Source organism: Atta colombica, unplaced genomic scaffold (genome assembly GCF_001594045.1).
Source record: "Atta colombica isolate Treedump-2 unplaced genomic scaffold, Acol1.0 scaffold13, whole genome shotgun sequence".
NCBI lineage: Eukaryota > Metazoa > Arthropoda > Insecta > Hymenoptera > Formicidae > Atta > Atta colombica.
The window spans coordinates 195,389-213,369 of record NW_017259217.1 but is presented as its reverse complement, the minus strand read 5'-3'; the positions used below and the strand labels follow the sequence as shown (position 1 = coordinate 213,369).

The 17,981-nt window shown below is 37.2% G+C and overlaps 1 protein-coding gene across 1 annotated transcript; it reads right to left on the bottom strand.

Moving 5' to 3' along the window:
* Positions 1-10,854: 10,854 nt before the first annotated feature.
* Positions 10,855-12,560, bottom strand: LOC108684277 (39S ribosomal protein L44, mitochondrial). The gene is made up of 5 exons (XM_018188513.1): positions 12,233-12,560; positions 11,715-12,081; positions 11,545-11,629; positions 11,076-11,379; positions 10,855-10,979 (listed from the first exon to the last, which is right to left on the bottom strand). Exons 1-5 carry the CDS (start codon positions 12,300-12,302, stop codon positions 10,855-10,857), a joined length of 951 nt encoding a protein of 316 aa, XP_018044002.1. The 5' UTR covers positions 12,303-12,560.
* Between the last annotated feature and the right edge of the window lie 5,421 nt (positions 12,561-17,981).

Here is a 17,981-nt window from a genome sequence, read left to right as displayed (position 1 = left end):
CGGCGACGCGGCGGCCGTCCGCGCGCGCGACGTGGCAACGTCGCAACGAGCCCTCACGGACGCCAGGCCAGGCGATCCTACCAATACTCACGTACGGGTGTACAGAGAACGGCGGACCGGAGAAGGAAAGAATCCCGTTTTGCCGTGCTGGAGATGAAAAGAGACGGGGGAAAGGGGAAGAACGAGCGGACGCGCGACAGAGAAAGATGGACGAACCGAATGGCAACGGCGAGGGTGGAGGGGGAAGGGCAGGGAGGACAAACGTGCGGAGCGAGCGAGAGAGAGAGAGAGAGAGAGAGAGAGAGAGAGAGAGAAAGTAAGATAGGAAGTGAGAGGATCGTAGAGACGAAGAGAGAAAGATTCTTCGCACTCGTAGCTCGTAGCACAGGCTACCAAGTTTTCCGCCCGATCTCTTGAGATTTCAGGAAAGCGTTTCGTGCATTCGGAATACATGCGTCGATCGCGCGATTTTTTTTTTATTTGTCCAACGCATTTCTCGCGTCCTGGGACGCGGTCGTCATCGTCGTTGTCATCACCGTCGCTCTTGACGAAACCAATTTATATTACGATAATTTCCTTCTATATATTCCTTCTATATCGCAGATGAGTCGCGAGAGACGTTTCCGTTTCTTCGAATTGCGTGAATCATTTTTACGCAACGCCTCGTCCTTCTGGTTAGTAGCAAGAATGCAATCATTGGAAATTGAATATTCAGAGAAAACTTTTTCATACGCGAATAGCATAAAATTAGAGGTTTATTAATATTATATGTTCGAGCGTATAGAGAGAGAGAGAGAGAGAGAGAGAGAGAGAGAGAGAGAGCGAACATGCCAAGTAGAAAAAATGCAAGCGACGTGAACAAATCTTAAATCTATCGTCACGATTTCATTTACGAGCGAAAGTCCATTTTGGAGTTTAGATCTACTGAAAATCTAAGATCCCAACGAATCGCTATTAATACATAACGATCGCGGCGTCGTTAGTTACATTGGCATACTCGCGCGATTCCACAACCGACGTTTTTGCAACCTTCGTTCGCGCATATAGAGCTCCGCGATCGGGTGATGAATAAGTTAAACAAAACGAGTTAGTAGGTCAAACGCCCTGGTCGGGTCCCGAAGTTTCACGCGATAGAGCGTGAATAAATCCATGACGCTCGCTCGCGTCGCCTGCGAGCTGCGAGCGTAAACCAACGTAGAACGCGCCGTTCGATCTCAAAGTCTCTCAAACGCGCGGAAAAGAAAGATTGTTGGATCGGACGCCGTTCACGAGCGGGAGATCCGATTTCCCCGGAGGAATCTGCGCGTAGGAGATTGATTCGTTTGCCTTAGCGCGCAAATTCTTGTACACGGAACTCGCAATATCCGCGCGATAAATCTAGAGACTTTGTCACGCTACGTATTGATAGCATTAGATTAAGAATTGCGAATTGAGGATTAGCATTCAGCCAATCTGAACTAAATGGATTAAAATAAAAATTATTTGATTGGTCGAATTCTAATCTTTAATTTCGCAATCCTCAATCTCCAATTATGTAATCTTAATATCACATAGGCACAACAGAGTCTGGTCTAAAGAATAATTTTATTAAAACAAGAGTAACGAACAATGGGTATATACATATATTGTCTCTTTTTGTATATGTTGTCTCATTTAAACTTATCTTATCGATATTCTGATTTATCGAAATTGATTGACAAAAACGATAGACAGTCAAAAATTTCTCATTTCGTAGCCAGACTCTGTCATGGGGTCTCTAGATAAGGTAAGTGTATAAAGTGACGTCTACAATGAAATTTTAAGAGGTAAAAACTTGAGCTTTAAACCTAAAGCCGTAAGAAATTGGCCAATTATGATCGATTGTTCTCCTCATATTCGATCCTTGAAGGATTCACAATTATGTTCTTGCAAAAAAAAAACTCTTTATTTTTTATTTTTGTACAAAATACACTTTATTGATTCCCAACAATTTTTATTTTTAGATGCGACCGGATTCAATGAACTAAGTTACTTAGTTTCTATTTAAAGACTTCGGAAATGCTTCTGGAAAATTCGAGTTGTTATCTTCCGCTTTTAGAAAGTCTTATTTCTATTCTTATCCTAAAGAGTCTTTGTCCATAAGTAAATAGATCACAAAAAAGACCTAAACATAAGGAAAATAAAGGAAAAGTCTTCTAATCTTTCTTATCCTAAGGTTAAATTCTAACATATGTATATGGACAATGATCACAGACTGTGATTGGCCAGACTCTTACGGCTTAAAGTTTATGGTTTAAAGTTTATGGCTTAAAATCTCATACGCGTTTTTTATTAACGAGCGCTTTAAAACGGTGCATCGATATATGTTATAATGATACAACGTATTTTCGTTTGCGCGACGAGAAACTACTGGCTCGACAACGACAGCGAACGGGAGGATTGACGGCGAGAGAGCTCACGTAAACACGCGCCTCTGTTACACTCCCTATATAGATATTTGGAAAGGGAATTTTGAACTCGTCGGTTATCGATTAAACGCGACGGCCGTCGCGTACTTTAATGCCGGCGCCGCCCGGCGCGAATACTTCAATGTCACGCACGGAGAATTATTCTTGCAGTGTTACCGTAACGACATTTTCGCGAAAAAAGGGTTCAAACACTTCGAAACTGGGGGACATTCCTCGAAAAATCGTCCAGAGGACAAACACGCAAAGACAACCCTGTACATCTTTGACCGCCGTTCTTTGACCAATCGTGTTTATTTTTCAGTAACCGTTAATTGTTATTAACTTATTGACGCCAGTGCGTCATACATACTTATTTACACTCTGGCTGAAATAAATCGTAATCACTTTACCTAATTACTAATTTTCTATTGATTGTGTAACAACCTACCAATTGTGACATGTATTATTATAACATACAGTAATCGTCTTGAAATAACAATGAACCTGTAAATATTGTTATACTTGTAATCGATTGAAACAGCATATTAGCAACAAATGAACTCTCTCTCTCTCTCTCTCTCTCTCTCTCTCTCTCTCTCAAGTCTTTGGAATAAAAACATTCACTCTAAAGAATGAAAATGGAGTCTTTTTTTGAAAAAGAATAAAAGGATAGACCAATGTTCAATCTTTAAGAGTGAGATTTTGCACTCTTCAGAGTAACAATTCAAAATTCAAACAATTCTCTCTAAAAGTTTTAGAGAGAATTTATTTTGTATGCATGTGCATACGATTAAATTGACGCCGTATATATAGTATTATTGGGATACGGATATAATTCTCCCGACAGGAAATTCAGCTTTATATCGCTTAAATAAATCATGGTTGTAAAGAAAGGAGAGGAACCGCGGGACACCGCATGTCCCGGCAACGAATAACGCGGCCCACGTTTCTCATGTTTTATTTCGAAACGTTACGTCGCTCGCGTAAAGCGCGCAGAGTCAGATTCCTGTCGGATTCCGTCGCTCGAAGAATCGCAGGACTTTCCCAGAAGCGAGCACAATGCGGTAACTATTGCGGCAGAAGTGAGAGCGCCCCGTCGACATTGTGCCGTTCAGATCTGATGTGAGACGATCGGAAACCGTCACCACGCGAACCACAGGAGCGAGCCTGTATAAATTTTCGCTCCCAATGTATAAACGCGACGAGACGTTCGCTTATCAATTACATCGCGCCTAATAATTCGAAGGCAACATATACATGGAAAGGTGTTTACGAGTAAAACTTATACAAAAAGATACGGTTCCATTCCTAAGATATCTAAAAATGTAGCTAGAGAGATACAAATGTGAAAATAAGTTGGTTTATTAAAATAATTACAACATTGAACTATTAAATTATTAAAATAATTATTAGGACGCTCAAGCACTGATTGTTAGAATGCCAATTTTTTTTTTGTAGCATTACTCATTATGTTTGAGTCTCCTACATAATTATTTCAATGATTCAAGAAAATTATTGTCAAATGTATCTAGCTAAATTTTTAGATACTCGAGCAAAATCGTTCTTTGTATGGCACACGGATCATTTTTCCTACTGGATTGTTTTTAGTGAATTACTGGAAATTCTGCGTTCTACGCGTGATATAATTTTTATGTTTTATTAAACGCAAGCAATCCAGCAAGAAAAAATACCGTAGATTCAATTCTCTCGTTAGTCCGATGTGTTCAGCGATTAATTCTTGCATCCTTCTCGAATCGCCTTCAGATTCGTGTCGTTCTAAACCGCGCGTGAGCTCGATTTAGGAGGTCGATTGTATAATTTAAAACTCGATTAAAAATTGCAAAAGAGCAATTTTACTGGAATATTTATAATTTCATTGTGTGTGTGTATGTGTGTAGTCAACATCTAGCGAATTTGCTCACTTTTGTAATTTTCATTTGTTTTAAAGACACACAATCGACCTCGTGCATTATTTTTCGTACGTAAACTAACGACGAAACTTGATTTTCGAGAAGCGAGGAACACTCGTTCTTCTGGTGCGAGCGTTGCGTCGCACTGACGAGAATATTAAAGCCCTATATGTCCACGTCGGATACGTTTACATGTAATCGAGCGTGCCTCGTCGAAGGCTGCTGCGAGAGGGAGTTTGGATGCATCCGCGATCTCTGCGTTCGGAGAGCAATCGTTTCGCGATGAAATCTACACGAATATCTCTCTACTTTAGGATAGTTTGTTTTAATATAGGCAACGGGGCCAAGAATCTCTAAAACGCATCCGTACGTACGTGTGCGATCAGATTCAAATAGCACTTAAATGCGGGTGTTAAAACGTATCTGGAGTCTTAGGCCGTCGGCCACGTTTATCTCGAAATGCGTGGTGAGCGAATACGGGCTTTGATCGGCCCGTAAAGAACCTCGATACCGCTTCGCTCGGCTCGGCTCAGCTTGGCTCTCGCTTTGGTGCGACGCGAGACGAGGCGCGGCAAGGCGAAGCAAGGCAAGACGAGACGAGGCGAGACGAGGCGAGGCGAGGCGAGGCGAGGCGAGGCGAGGCGAGGCGAAGCAAGGCGAGGCGAGGCGAGGCGAGGCGAGGCGAGGCGAAGCGAGGCGAGGCGAGGCGAGGCGAGGCTGACGCGGTGAGGCAGGGCAAGGCGAGTCGAAGCGACGCGACCGCGGCGTTCCCGAACCGACTCGGGGATCGATGGGTCGCCTTTCCTAGTATCGAGAAGCAATAGCAGAAGAGGAACTATAAAACAATAGCACTGATTACTGGATGGCGCAAGGGTGTGGCAGCGCCATTGAGTCGTTACACGCAGGAATAGAGAGCCAGTAGGGGGATAATACGAGAGGGAGAGCGAGAGAGAACGTGTGCATCTGTACGAATGTGTATACGTATGATATTCTGTGCGTGTGTATACTCGCCCTGTATGTGCGCGCATGGGCGTGTGAGAGAGCGAGAGGGAGGGATGAAAGGAAGGAGACGACGAAGGGGGATGGCGCGCGCGGGAGAAGCGGCGGGAACGCCGCCGGTATAGAGTATAGACAGGGACTGGTGGTAGTGGTGGCAACGCGGGGCGGTACGGCGGACGGGGACAAGGATGAACCACCTTAAAGGGGATAGCGTGGATCATAAATAATCAATATTATACCTGCGACCGATATAGAAAAATTTCAGATCGCATTCAATCGCACGGCCGTGCTAAGCCTATTTCTGTCGACCCGTAATTTTATGAACTTTGGAATTCGTAGCGACGTTCTCTTTATCGAATTACATTCGTTGTATAATACAAAAAGCACGCGTTTGCGGGAAAAGGATTATGTTATTCGACTCAAGGAAAAAGAGACAGAGAGAGAGAGAGAGAGAGAGAGAGAGAGAGAGAGAGAGAGAGAGACAGCATGATCCATTTCTTATTGATGTAAAACGTGCGACAGACAGTCGGACAGAGATTTAACAAGCGCAGTTCATATAATTCGAAACTTTAATTGCGCATATAGTTGCTATTCTCGAGGAACGCGCGTTGCAGTACAACTATCATTTTTATTAAATTACTGCAGATTCGTCCGATAGCTATAATATATATTTGTAGACTTAAATAAGTCTACATATAGAGAAATTTTAGTTCTATTTTGAATCTCTTTCAACCTCAATTAAATCTATAAATCTGTTTTGATACATGAACACTCAAATAAGATCTCTTTTATTACTTGATTTACAGCTTCTATTTAGAAAACTTCTTTTGAACCTAAAATAGGAAATAGGAATTTCTAATAACTGCCATTTACAGGCTCAACGTAGAAGCTCAATTCATTAGATTAGAATCTATTATAAATCTCTAAAGTCTACATACGTCCTGAAACTAAGGTTTAAAGTAGAAGCAAAAATTCGAAAAAAATTCCATACAGAATTTTTATACGATTTGACGATATCGACGCAAAGCCGTTTTTATTTCCTTATAACTGTGTACAACAATTTTATGCGAGACACTCAACCTCGAATTTCTCATTTACTCGAAGCTAAAACAGATTTCAGACTTCCGCGAAGTTCAGGACGATCTCGTATAAAGAGCAAAATGAAGTTAGCCGCGTTAACACGAACGCTTCCATACATTATGCGTCATACGCGAATAGCGCCACGTGACAAGCGAAACATCTACATGTACCGAAAGTACCAGTATGCGTAAAATTCGACTTGCGTTGTTTCGTTTCTGTCGTTTAGCAGCAGGAGGTGATTGTATCAGAAACTTTTGCGTTCCTCGCGAACACGCTGCAACGGATGCGTTTTATGCATCACCGTCAAGCAGCAATATGCGTTTCCCGTTAGCGATTCGATATTTCCCGTTCTCACCATGGAAATATACTTTCCACATTTACGACCACGTTTGACGTTTTTTTTAGACAGAGAGATACGCATCGATTAAAGGAAAAAAGCTGAAAAAAGGAATTCCTATCGACTAAAATAAAAGATGAAGATACAACCGGTTAGAAACGTTATCATACTCACAGTTTCATTCCAACGCATACATTTTTTTATTTTCCTCAAGTAATTATATTTGATTATAAAAACTAATCAATATCAAGAAATGGAGATACTCAAGCGGAACGATAAGTTATCATGATGTCAAAATGATTCCTCAAAATAATTATACTTTTTAATCATTTACAATTCATTTTAACGTTATCGAAGCTTGTATAAAATGTATAGAGCGACATACGAGAAAATTCGAAAATTTCCCAATTTTCGATAGGTTTTTTTTCTTCTAATCGAATATCTTTTGTTACGCTTTCTAAACCTTTGGTATTATATTGGGTTGTCCGGAAAGTTCGTGTCAATTTTGAAGGAAAATTGAAACGCAGAAGATTTAAATTTTAGTATACATTTATTAAATTTAAATCTTTTGCGGCACGAACCCAGTATATTTCAACACGTTAGCCTACTGTTGTAATTTGTATAAAATTTTGCGAAAATTCAGTATGTATCTAAGATTTTTATGGCTTTTGACGTGCGAGAAGTGAAGAAATATATCTTTTGCATTTTTAAATCTTCCACGCAACCCTTTCGTAGTTTCTCGCATACGTAGTTTCTCGGCACCCCGTATAAGGAGGTGACGCTGCTGGGCGACGTTCAACGTGACTATCTTTCGCAACGCAAAGCCGACACGAGTAATGTTGAACGAGAGAGGAAGAACGTGCAATAATCGTGCGCAAAAAGAATATCTCATTCTCTCGGACTCTCGGAACAATTGTCGAACTTGTCGCACGAAGAACCACTCGATATGGACAGAAATTCGTTAAAAAGAACGAATTTACAAGTATTTACGATATTTATAATGCGTTCTTATTTGAAGACCATTTTAAGTAAAATATTAAAATATTAATATCGCTCTGTGATTATAGCATATGACATCTTTCAATCAGGATTATCATAAGATTGGAAATCAGGGAGAAGTCAGGGAATTTTGCAAAATTTTCTGAAAAGTTAAAATAGTTGGTTTCAAAGGAGTTTAATATACATATATATATATATATATATATATCACATCTACACACAGTTCTCGAATATTAAGTTCAATTTAACAAATAAAAATGCAGCAATATTAATAGTAATTTACACTGCTATGTTAAATTGATCTCCTCTCAACAAGATACATTTAAAATGATTTCCAAATCAGAGTAAAAACACAAAAAAATTTTGAAAAGCACACGGAGAGAATGATTTTGCTAAAATATCCAAAAATTTAGCTAAATGCTGACAATAATTTTGTCAGACAACATTTTTAGATAAGACACTCAAATCTGCTAGAATGTAAAAAAAATCGTTAGCTTCGTGAATGAAATTTTTTTTTGGAAATCGGAGGAAAATTATGAAATTTTAAAATGAGGAATTTGTAACAACTGTGAACTTAAGACTCTACTTGAGAGTAGTTTAGTTTTAAATAGAAGAACCGATTATCGGCCTAAGAGCCCAATTTAGAACGATTCAATCAATGGCAGTCTATCACTTTTCAGAAAATCCCGTCGTGAAAAAATGCAGAGATTCCGCAACGCGAGGACTGATTGTTCCCTTCTTCGCGTTTGCGTTGTCTCTCATGAAATTCTACGACTATACCTAATTCCGTCGTCACTATATATTATCGCCAGAAATATCGATAATAATTCTCTTTTTTTATCGCGACTCGCGACGCGTAGTTATCAAGGCGTGACTTACACTATGTTTTTCTCATTTATGCGCAGCGCGGAAAATTCGCGAAAATCACGATCGTGGGAAGAACCGACCAATCGACGATTCTAAAATATGCGCAACAATTGAGGATGTTGACGACGGAAGCATATTGTCGGGGCTTAGGGTTATTCTGGATGATTTACAAATAGATCGGTTTTTAATACATTTTTTAATTATATGCGTGTAGAAAACTAAAGTAATAAATATTCTATTCACTTGTATGCGTGTAGGAAATGTATATGGAACTGCGTATTAATTTTGCATATTAATCTTTTTATCTATGAAAAAAGAGCAAGAGTGAATCACGTCTACGATCAAACCGAAATGAAAATAATTGCATTTGTTACGACTTTCTCTTTTTTTACCTAAAATTAATCGAGTTCCAGAAGAAATTATTTATCCAATAATTTCATTTTTAGCTGAAATAAATTCCAAACGTTTAATTATTTTATCCAATATACTCAAAATTCCGATCAAATTGTAAAACGCGCATCGCGTAAGGTTTTTATTTCAAATTATACGCGAATATGATACAGTCAGAATATGAACAGTTTCAAGTCAATCTTTTCTGTATTAAAAATGAAGCAAAAACGATGAAAATATAATATTTTTCCGAGATTTTTCGAGATTTTTAGCAAAATGAAAACAAGACATAAAAATGATTAAGATTGAAACGCTTCATCATATTTTTCGATAGATCTCTTTTATTTAATTTCAATACCATCCGTTATATATATATATCTCTTTGTCATTTAATGAACGACCATTACGTGCGTGCATGCCTGCGTGCGTGCGTACGTGCGTGCGTGTATGTATGTGTGTGTGTATGTGTGTGTGTGTATGACGAATAAACACCGTTCGTCTTCCTCGTCTAACACACGCGTTACGTGCGTAGCAGCTGAATAGTTAGTCCCCATTAGTTGCATCATTTCCACAAGAGCATCGGCATCGTCATCGTTTAAAGGTGGCTACAGCAACATTGTAAGTTGCATCGCGTAGGTTTCGCGGAAATTCATTTTCGGAGCCATCTGCTCCGAAATCCGAATGGGATCGTCATACCAAAGCTCCGATTGTTATTTCGCGTGCGGAATCTTCTTTCATCTTTTCGTTAACCACATCCTCAATGTACCTATTCAATGACTCAACGACAACAGATTCGCGATTTGTAAATCTGCTTCAAGGAACCGACCCATTGGTTCAAAAAATAGGGGTACTTTTTAAAAGGAGCTCTCTTAATCTTATATTCGATTCCTAAACGTCATCGAGAGATCGTTCTATTGATATTTCTGGGGTCTATGATATATTTTTTGTAAAAGACACATTATAGAAGATATGGAAAGAGAGAAAAGGAAAATAGAATTTCCAATAAATTCGAACAAGTTCGATTGAAATTGCAGCGGGTTCTGGTCTCGATATCATAGCTACGCGAGTAAGGATTCATATTGCAATCATCACGTGTAAATGAAATCGTTTCCACGTAAATTTTCAACAAAGAAAAAAACAAAAACTGAACTCAAAACATGGAAAAATTTCAAGATTCGAAAAATTCAGGGAAAATTCAGCGAAATTTTCGATATCGGATCGGAGAGGTCGAGACAACCTGAATTTCTAAGCGAGCTTTCAACTCGCGTAATGCGAACTCGACAGTCGGATTCTAATCGAAATCCCGAGTGTAGATCCTAATCGTCGAGAGAGCTCGCATGATCCGAGGTTTCGATTCGACCAGAGAGGCTTGTCTCCGGTTCAACGTGCATTTCTAACGCGCGTGTTTTCGGTCAACTAAGATCAAATAGAATAGAAGAGCTTACGTAAGGATGTAACGCGAGTTCTTCTTATCGTTACGATGCCCTCTCGCGGGATAGAATATCAAGAACTATCGTGATCCGTTTACATGAGATTAGTTCGATTCTTATTGAAGAATTCTGTTGGTACCGAGTAATTGCCCAATGGTCGTGAATTTCTAAAACATATAAATAGACCTTAAATATTTCCTAAAAGTGCCTCCATCGCAGTGTTAAAAAAAATCAGCGTAGAGAAATCAACCAATGAAAAATTTCAAATTAGGATACTATATTTTTACACTTATATTACATTTATTATACATATTTTATATATTTATTATTTAATATTTTCTATATACAAAAAATAATTCTAACACATTATTAATATATAGACTAAATTTCTTTTTCTCAAAAATAAAACTCGCTTTTCACGAAGACAGATTTATCATTTTATTGAACTTAATTGGTTTACTGGAGTCTAGTAAACCAAATATTCTACTTAAAACATTTATGGCAGCCGTGTTCTTGGCCTCCTGAATTGTTTGACCAAATCCTATAAAAATACATAAAAATTTATTAGATTAAATAACAAGATAAAAAACTGAATAAAATCATATCTCATTACATTTGCCTAATTTGCTGCATTTACCTGAACCTAAAAATTCTTTATCACAATACAATGCTACATGATGTACTACTTCTAGTGTATTTTCTCCCACTTGTGCGATAAGCCTTGGTTCGGCGAATGATCTGTTTTGTTTCCGTAAAATATCATTTAAAAGTTCAACTGGATTAGCTGGATTCCATATTTCTGTTAGATCCTTTTCAGCCAATATAACAATCAGGAAGTCTCTAACAAAATTCGCCGTATGATTTACGTCTACACTTTCCGCGAGCGCCGCGACAAGTGCGAAAAACGTATCAGCTAAAGTCTTTTGAGCTATTGGATGTTCCTGAAGGATTAATTGAAAAATAGGAAATTAAAAACACAACTTGAATATTACCTCTGAGAAATAAATAAAATTTGTTACTACAATGTAATATACAATAGACAATTAAAATGTTGCGAATGAAATAATGAATTTATAATTGTATAGATTAAATATTTCTATACTTGCTTCTGTTAAAATAATATCTTTTGTCCCAATATGAAAAGCTGCTTTAGCTAGAATTTCCTCAGAAAGAAGATAGTCGTGCAACGAACTAAAAAATACATGATTAATTCTTAATTATTCTAGTACTATAATATATACATTTTTTTTATATCATATCTTTTTATAATACATACATTATGACATCCTCAGATGCTTGTGGTAAAACTTGGACTAAATAAGTCTGTACAATTTCTGACGTAAGCTTCTCCCCTTTTCTAATTAATTCAGCATTATCTTGTATAGCAAGTACAGGATTTTCTATTCCCATTTCTTTCTGCTTCTGCTCCTCTTGAATAAGGTAGGATCTATTGGTAAAGGCTTGCTCCAATTTTTCCATATTGAAACTTTCAGAGAGTCGTTCATTAAAGGCATAAATCTCTGCAGATCTGTTCCAATCGAGAAAGGTACTGCGTTTCGGCTCTGGCTGCTCATCTAGCGCCTTTTTGCGTTTGGTTATTTCTTTTTGTGTCGGTGCCACCCATCTTTTAATGTATCTTTGTCCTGGAAAAAAAAAGACAAAATTCGTCAACTATGGATAAAGCAAAATGTTGTATAGAATTTATACAAGCGATTTATATATAATGTTATAGAAAAGTTATATTATTTATGTAATTAAAAAATTCTTTATAAAAATCATATCGTTACAACTAACCTTCGTGATTTACAGATCGTACTCCTTTACTTAGGATGATAGTTTTAACGCATGAACGTAAGACATTCATGTTTGAATAATAATTCACTTATCTAAATTGCTTTTGAAAAATCACTTATCAACAAATTGTCAGTAAATATCAAAATAATTTATAGCCGGATAGTTTGCCGACTTTTATATTAGGTTATAAACAATCGCACCATTAATATGCAGTACAATTACTCCTTGTTTCATACTTTGGCCACAATATTTGCTGAGAGGGCGTTAGGATACAGCAAATTAATTTTCTCTTTCCTATTATCTATTTTATTTTTATTTGATTTTTCACGACGAAGTCAGCAATTTTTAGCAATCTCATTCGTAACAATTCAATAATAAATACACCACAGAGAAACTGAGAGCGGCTATTTTAGCCTTTTTTATGAGATCACGTGGATGACGTGCAATGGTCTAGTTTCCATCGAGGATTTAAATCGGATCAGAATGTAAGAACCAATTACAATCGAGTATTCCCCTGTTACAGTCGGAACGACAGGGGAAATGTTCGACTGAAATTAGTTGGTTCTTAAATTCTGATCCGATTTAAACCCTCGATAAAAACTAGCCAAAGTTATTAATCCGTACAAATTAAAATCATGTTGCCCAGGAATTTTTAACAGTACATTTTTCAGTTCTCGAAAAAAATGTCATGTAAGCTGTGATTAAAAGGTTTATTTGCATCGCATGCTCCAACATGCTCCAACATGCTTTGTCATAGTTCCTACTCACTCTAATGAGTGCATTGAAGTGAGTAGGAATCATGATTGGAGCACATTGGAGCATGTTGGAGCATGCGATGCAAACAAATCTAAAGTCTCGGTACAAATGCTTTGAAGTATTTGATGGACCAATTAGAAGAAAGAATTTTACAAACTGACCAATTAAAAAACGCTTCAAAGCGTTTACAGCATCGCGTTTACCGATAATCGGATAGAATGACACTTGTGTCAATTTGTGTCGACTAGAATCCCTAATTATCAAAGCTAGCCAAGCTATAAAAATGGCGTGCGTGTCCGAAATGTATGTTTGCTCTCAATTGGTGATATGAATGTATGTGCGTTCTTGATAGGTATTGCCATTGTGTGGGCACGCCAATCACAAGAGAGAATAAAAGGATGATCAGACTCTAGTAGTTTTAAGAATTCTAAACTTATCCATAACTTCGCAATAAAGCAATTTCAACCCATTATGGATAAGTTTATTACTATTTCCATTTCCGTTAGAATACAGATCTAAAGTAATATCCTGATTGACTCATCGGCTTAAGTTCACGTCTTAAGGTTACTATTACAGAATTTTGTCTGCAGCAACTCTTACTCTATTGTGTTTGCGGACTTACAGTCGAATGCATGGAAAATAATTGACTATGATTCGTTTATTTTTTATGGACTACATTTACACGGCTCGATTTACATAGTTGTAGTCGAAGTTATCAATCCAATCATAGTCATGCCATTCTTCAGAGGAATAGCCATGATTGGCCTATTTCATAACATCGATGTTTTGTCTTCGGAAATCGAGCTATGTAAACGTAGTCATAGACGGTGACCGTTGGTTTGGGTTACATGACATTTTCTCGAAAAACTAGTCTGGAAAATGTTGCTTAACAAAAACCCCTAGACAACACGATTGTACGGATTAGTAACACTGTTGAAGTAGTAAGTCCATGGCCCATATTCAGAACGTGCTTTTATCGATAAAAACGCGCTTTTATCTCTAAAATGTTACAATATGCGTAACGTAAATTATAGCATATTAGCGTGCTAACATCGCTGTAAGCGCGTTCTGAATACAGGCCCATAAGTTTGTCCATAAGTCCATAAATCGCTACTTCACAAACTTATGGACTTACTTCGATAGTGTTACTAATCCGTACAAATTAAAGACTGCGTTCTGTTTCATGATGCATCATTTTTCCTTGTTTAACATTCGGATAACAAGGATAAATAGTGCAACATGCACATCATGCGTGAAACGGAACGCAGTCAAAATTATGTTGCCTGGGAATTTTTGTTAGTATCAACATTTTTCAGTCTAGTTTTTCGGAAAAATGTAATCTCGGATTGCCTACCTGATAAGATGAAAATGTGCAGATTGAACTTAATATCTGAAGAACATAAAACCACTGGTCTGCCTCTTATTACCATGGCTGTAAGTGCAAAAAAGATCAATTTCCGGTACATATATTCTGGTACATATATTCCGGTACATATATTCCATATTCAGAACGCGCTTTTAGCGATAAAAGCGCGCTTTTATCTCTAAAATTCTACAGTGTGCATAACGTAAAATTCTTTCTTCTAATTGGTCCATCAAATGCTTCAAAGCATTTGTAGCGAGACTTTGACCACAGCTAAGATATCGGGATGATTTTTATTTAGAATAAAAGAGTGTGCGCTAAATCGTGAAACAAACCTTGTCTGCCCATTTTCAACCCGCCGCAACCACTATATAGGAAACGTTTCCAGTAACTATATATTCTACCTCACAAGATATCAGAATAATTTTTTTTTCATTTGAAAGGTAAAAATATTTACAATTAAAGTGCACAGATCTGCTAATCTTGAAATGGCCACAAAAACGCGGCAGATTTTACCTCTGTGAAATTCATAGTCACTTATTTTCAAAATTTTGAAAAAAGCAGAGTTCTGGTTGCCTCTTGAAAAATTCTAGAGTTTTTTATTAATTTTAGAAAGAATTCCATCGATTAAGGCGATGAAAACTCCATTTGAAATTTCGGAGGGGAAGGCTAAGTTCACGATTTTTGAATTTTGAAGGGCTATAACTTCTTTACTGTTCATTTAGTATTAGGTGTACAACTTTGCTTCCGCCGTTTTCCTATAGATGGCTTTAGCGGTAAGTGGTGGTCGAAATAAATAGATCATAAACGTCATATAATAAACATGGGCATCTGTCAACATATCCCCATAGAAACATTAGTCGATTTGTGTCTGCATCATAAAGTTATTTTTGATATTAGTTTACGAACCAAATTCTCGTCTTTGCGGGAGGTTTTAATTTTTTGCTTCAATATGAAGAAATCTGCGGCTGAGGCCCATCGAATGCTCTCAAATACTTATGGTGAGGCCGCTATTAGTGAAAGAACGTGTCGTGAGTGATTTCAACGCTTCAAGAACGGTGATTTTGTCCAAGGTCATGCTCTGTATTTGGTGAGACCAGCTCGGCGTAGTGTATTATGAACTGTTAAAACCGACTGAAACAATCACATCGGCGATCGGTATCGAACGCAATTGATGCGTTTGAGTCGAGCATTGAAAGACAAACGGCCGTAATACAACGAGAGAAACGATAAAGTGATTTTGCAGCATGACAATGCTCGACCTCATGTTGCGAAAGTGGTCAAGACATACTTGGAAACGTTGAAATGGGAAGTCCTACCCTACCCACCGTATTCTCCAGACGTTGCTCCCTCTGACTATCACTTGTTTCGATCAATGGCACGGCCTGGCTGACCAGCACTTCCGATCTTATGAAGAAGTAAAAAATTGGATCGATTCGTGGATAGCCTCAAAAGATGACCAGTTTTTTCGACGCGGGATTCGTACGCTATCCGAAAGATGGGAGAAAGTAATGGCTAGCGATGGACAATACTTTGAATCATAAATGTATAACCAGTTTTTTACAATAAAGCCTCGAATTTCGGAAAAAAAACGGCAGAAGCAAAGTTGTACACCTAATATCTTAATCCATAGGACAATCAATAAAATTCTTTGAGAAACAGAAAACTTTCAAGAAAATATCGAATTTCCAAAAAAATTAAAAAAAACTTTTTTCAGATTGAAATTAAGATTTTAACCTATCAGAAACCGCGTATGCCGGTGTAATTGGTATCTGATACCTGGTATCTGATAGGTTGAAATCTTAATATTTATTCCTGTTTCTAATATTTGATATATTGTGCGCAGGCCCATAAAACGATACTTGTATCGACTTGTATTATCAAATGGAAAGCACCAATAACTCAATCAGAAATAGTTCCTCGAAAAGACATCATTTCGACGTCGTTACGATAGAAAAGTTACCGATTCGAAACTTGCATTAAAATTTCAACATTTTCGAGTGATAAAAAATTGCGAGTATATAGAGAGTGCAATTTGATATATTTTTAATATTTTTGATATAAATTTGTGATACGTAATTTTATATTTTGAATAGTTTCGTTTAAAGGTTGAATCGACATTTTTTTCGATTTCATTTCGACAATTGCAATATCATTCTAATCATAAAAGCTTTCTCAAAATTTTTCAGAATTTATAAATAATTTTATAACTTTTTAGAAAATTGTGGAATTTTTTTATACGAATCGAACATTTTTTACAACTATCGATAAAGTCTACGTCTTTTCTTCTAGTAATTCTTTGTATCTTATTTTATTGTTCTACTTCTGCTGAATAATATTACTTTTATTTGTACTTTGTAGTTTATTTGATATAATTTTATTATGTCACTTTTGTATTGAGAAATTTTAGGGAATAATATCTCTTATAAATGTATGAAATGTATGAAATCAAAACAAGTTGTTATCAAAGATGTTATCATTTGTACATTACTGCTATATTTAACATTAATTATGTTATTATATAATTATTATATTTAACATTAATTATTTTTTTTGTGTTCCGTTTCTTTTACAACATCTTTGAACAGATACAACTATACATCCATTAGCATTATAAGTGTTTATGGTCGACTGTAAATTGACTTTGCTAAGTTAGGTCTTTAGAGTCGACTGTAAGTCGACTTTTTTTGACAAACATCCTTCCAATGTCGATTTTTTAGAACGTTTAGTGCGATTTACGCTCACAAAGCTTAAATGTGGAATCATTTCTTGTTGTTTAACTATAGTTAAACAATGAATGTTGTTCATGAGCGTTGTGGGCATGAATCGGATCACAGCCTAAAATGACTTAAAGTCGGCTTACAGTCGTCTTTAAAGTGGGACATTGTACGACTTAGAGACGTCTCCAAGTCGTACAATGTCGTCTAAAGTCGACTTATGGACGTCCATTTTTCAGACATCTAGAAGCTATAGTCGACTCAGAGTCGACTTAGAGTAGACTTTGTGCTGTTAGTAGTTACTTGTCGAATTTATTTATTGCATTAGTGACACTAGTAGTATATTTTTATGCTGACTAGATCAATTTAAGATTTTATTTCCAACTCGAAAGTTAATTGAAATTGGAGCCAAAAATCCATCGAAATCTATAGAAATTTCGAAAATTTTCGACATCGAAACGACGTCTTTTCGAGAAATTATTTCTGACTGGGAATGAAGTTCACAGATATTTTCGATCGCTAATCACATCCACTAGAGGAATAACACACGCAAAAGAGACGATTAAACAATTGAATATAATTATTTTATATATTATTTATACTATTATTTTATTTTTATCGTATTTCGATATATACATATATACAATCGATAACTCGCACAAATATATGGAAACTCGTATGAGTTTCCGGAAACATGCAACAGGTGGCGACAGTGCAATTTACGAGCGAGTTTTTTTCTTTTTTTTTTCTTCTCGACGGCCTTACGGCCTCTGGACCGAAAGTGGTCGGATCGGGATGCTGCATAAACGCGGCAACTGTGTTAGCGGTAATTGACAGCTGCCGAAAAGCGACGGCGGCAGCGGCGTCGACAACTCGGCGCGCGCGCGCGCACGCGATTTCGCGGATCGGCGCA

What these genes read in the sequence shown, in the direction of transcription:
- LOC108684277 (XM_018188513.1), bottom strand. Translation starts at nt 12,302, where the DNA reads ATGAATGTCTTACGTTCATGCGTTAAAACTATCATCCTAAGTAAAGGA. An exon ending in ACGATCTGTAAATCACGAAG is followed by an intron (nt 12,082 to 12,232) that starts GTTAGTTGTAAC and finishes TTTTTTTTCCAG; the next exon opens with GACAAAGATACATTAAAAGA. An exon ending in TAAAGAATTTTTAGGTTCAG is followed by an intron (nt 10,980 to 11,075) that starts GTAAATGCAGCA and finishes GTATTTTTATAG; the next exon opens with GATTTGGTCAAACAATTCAG.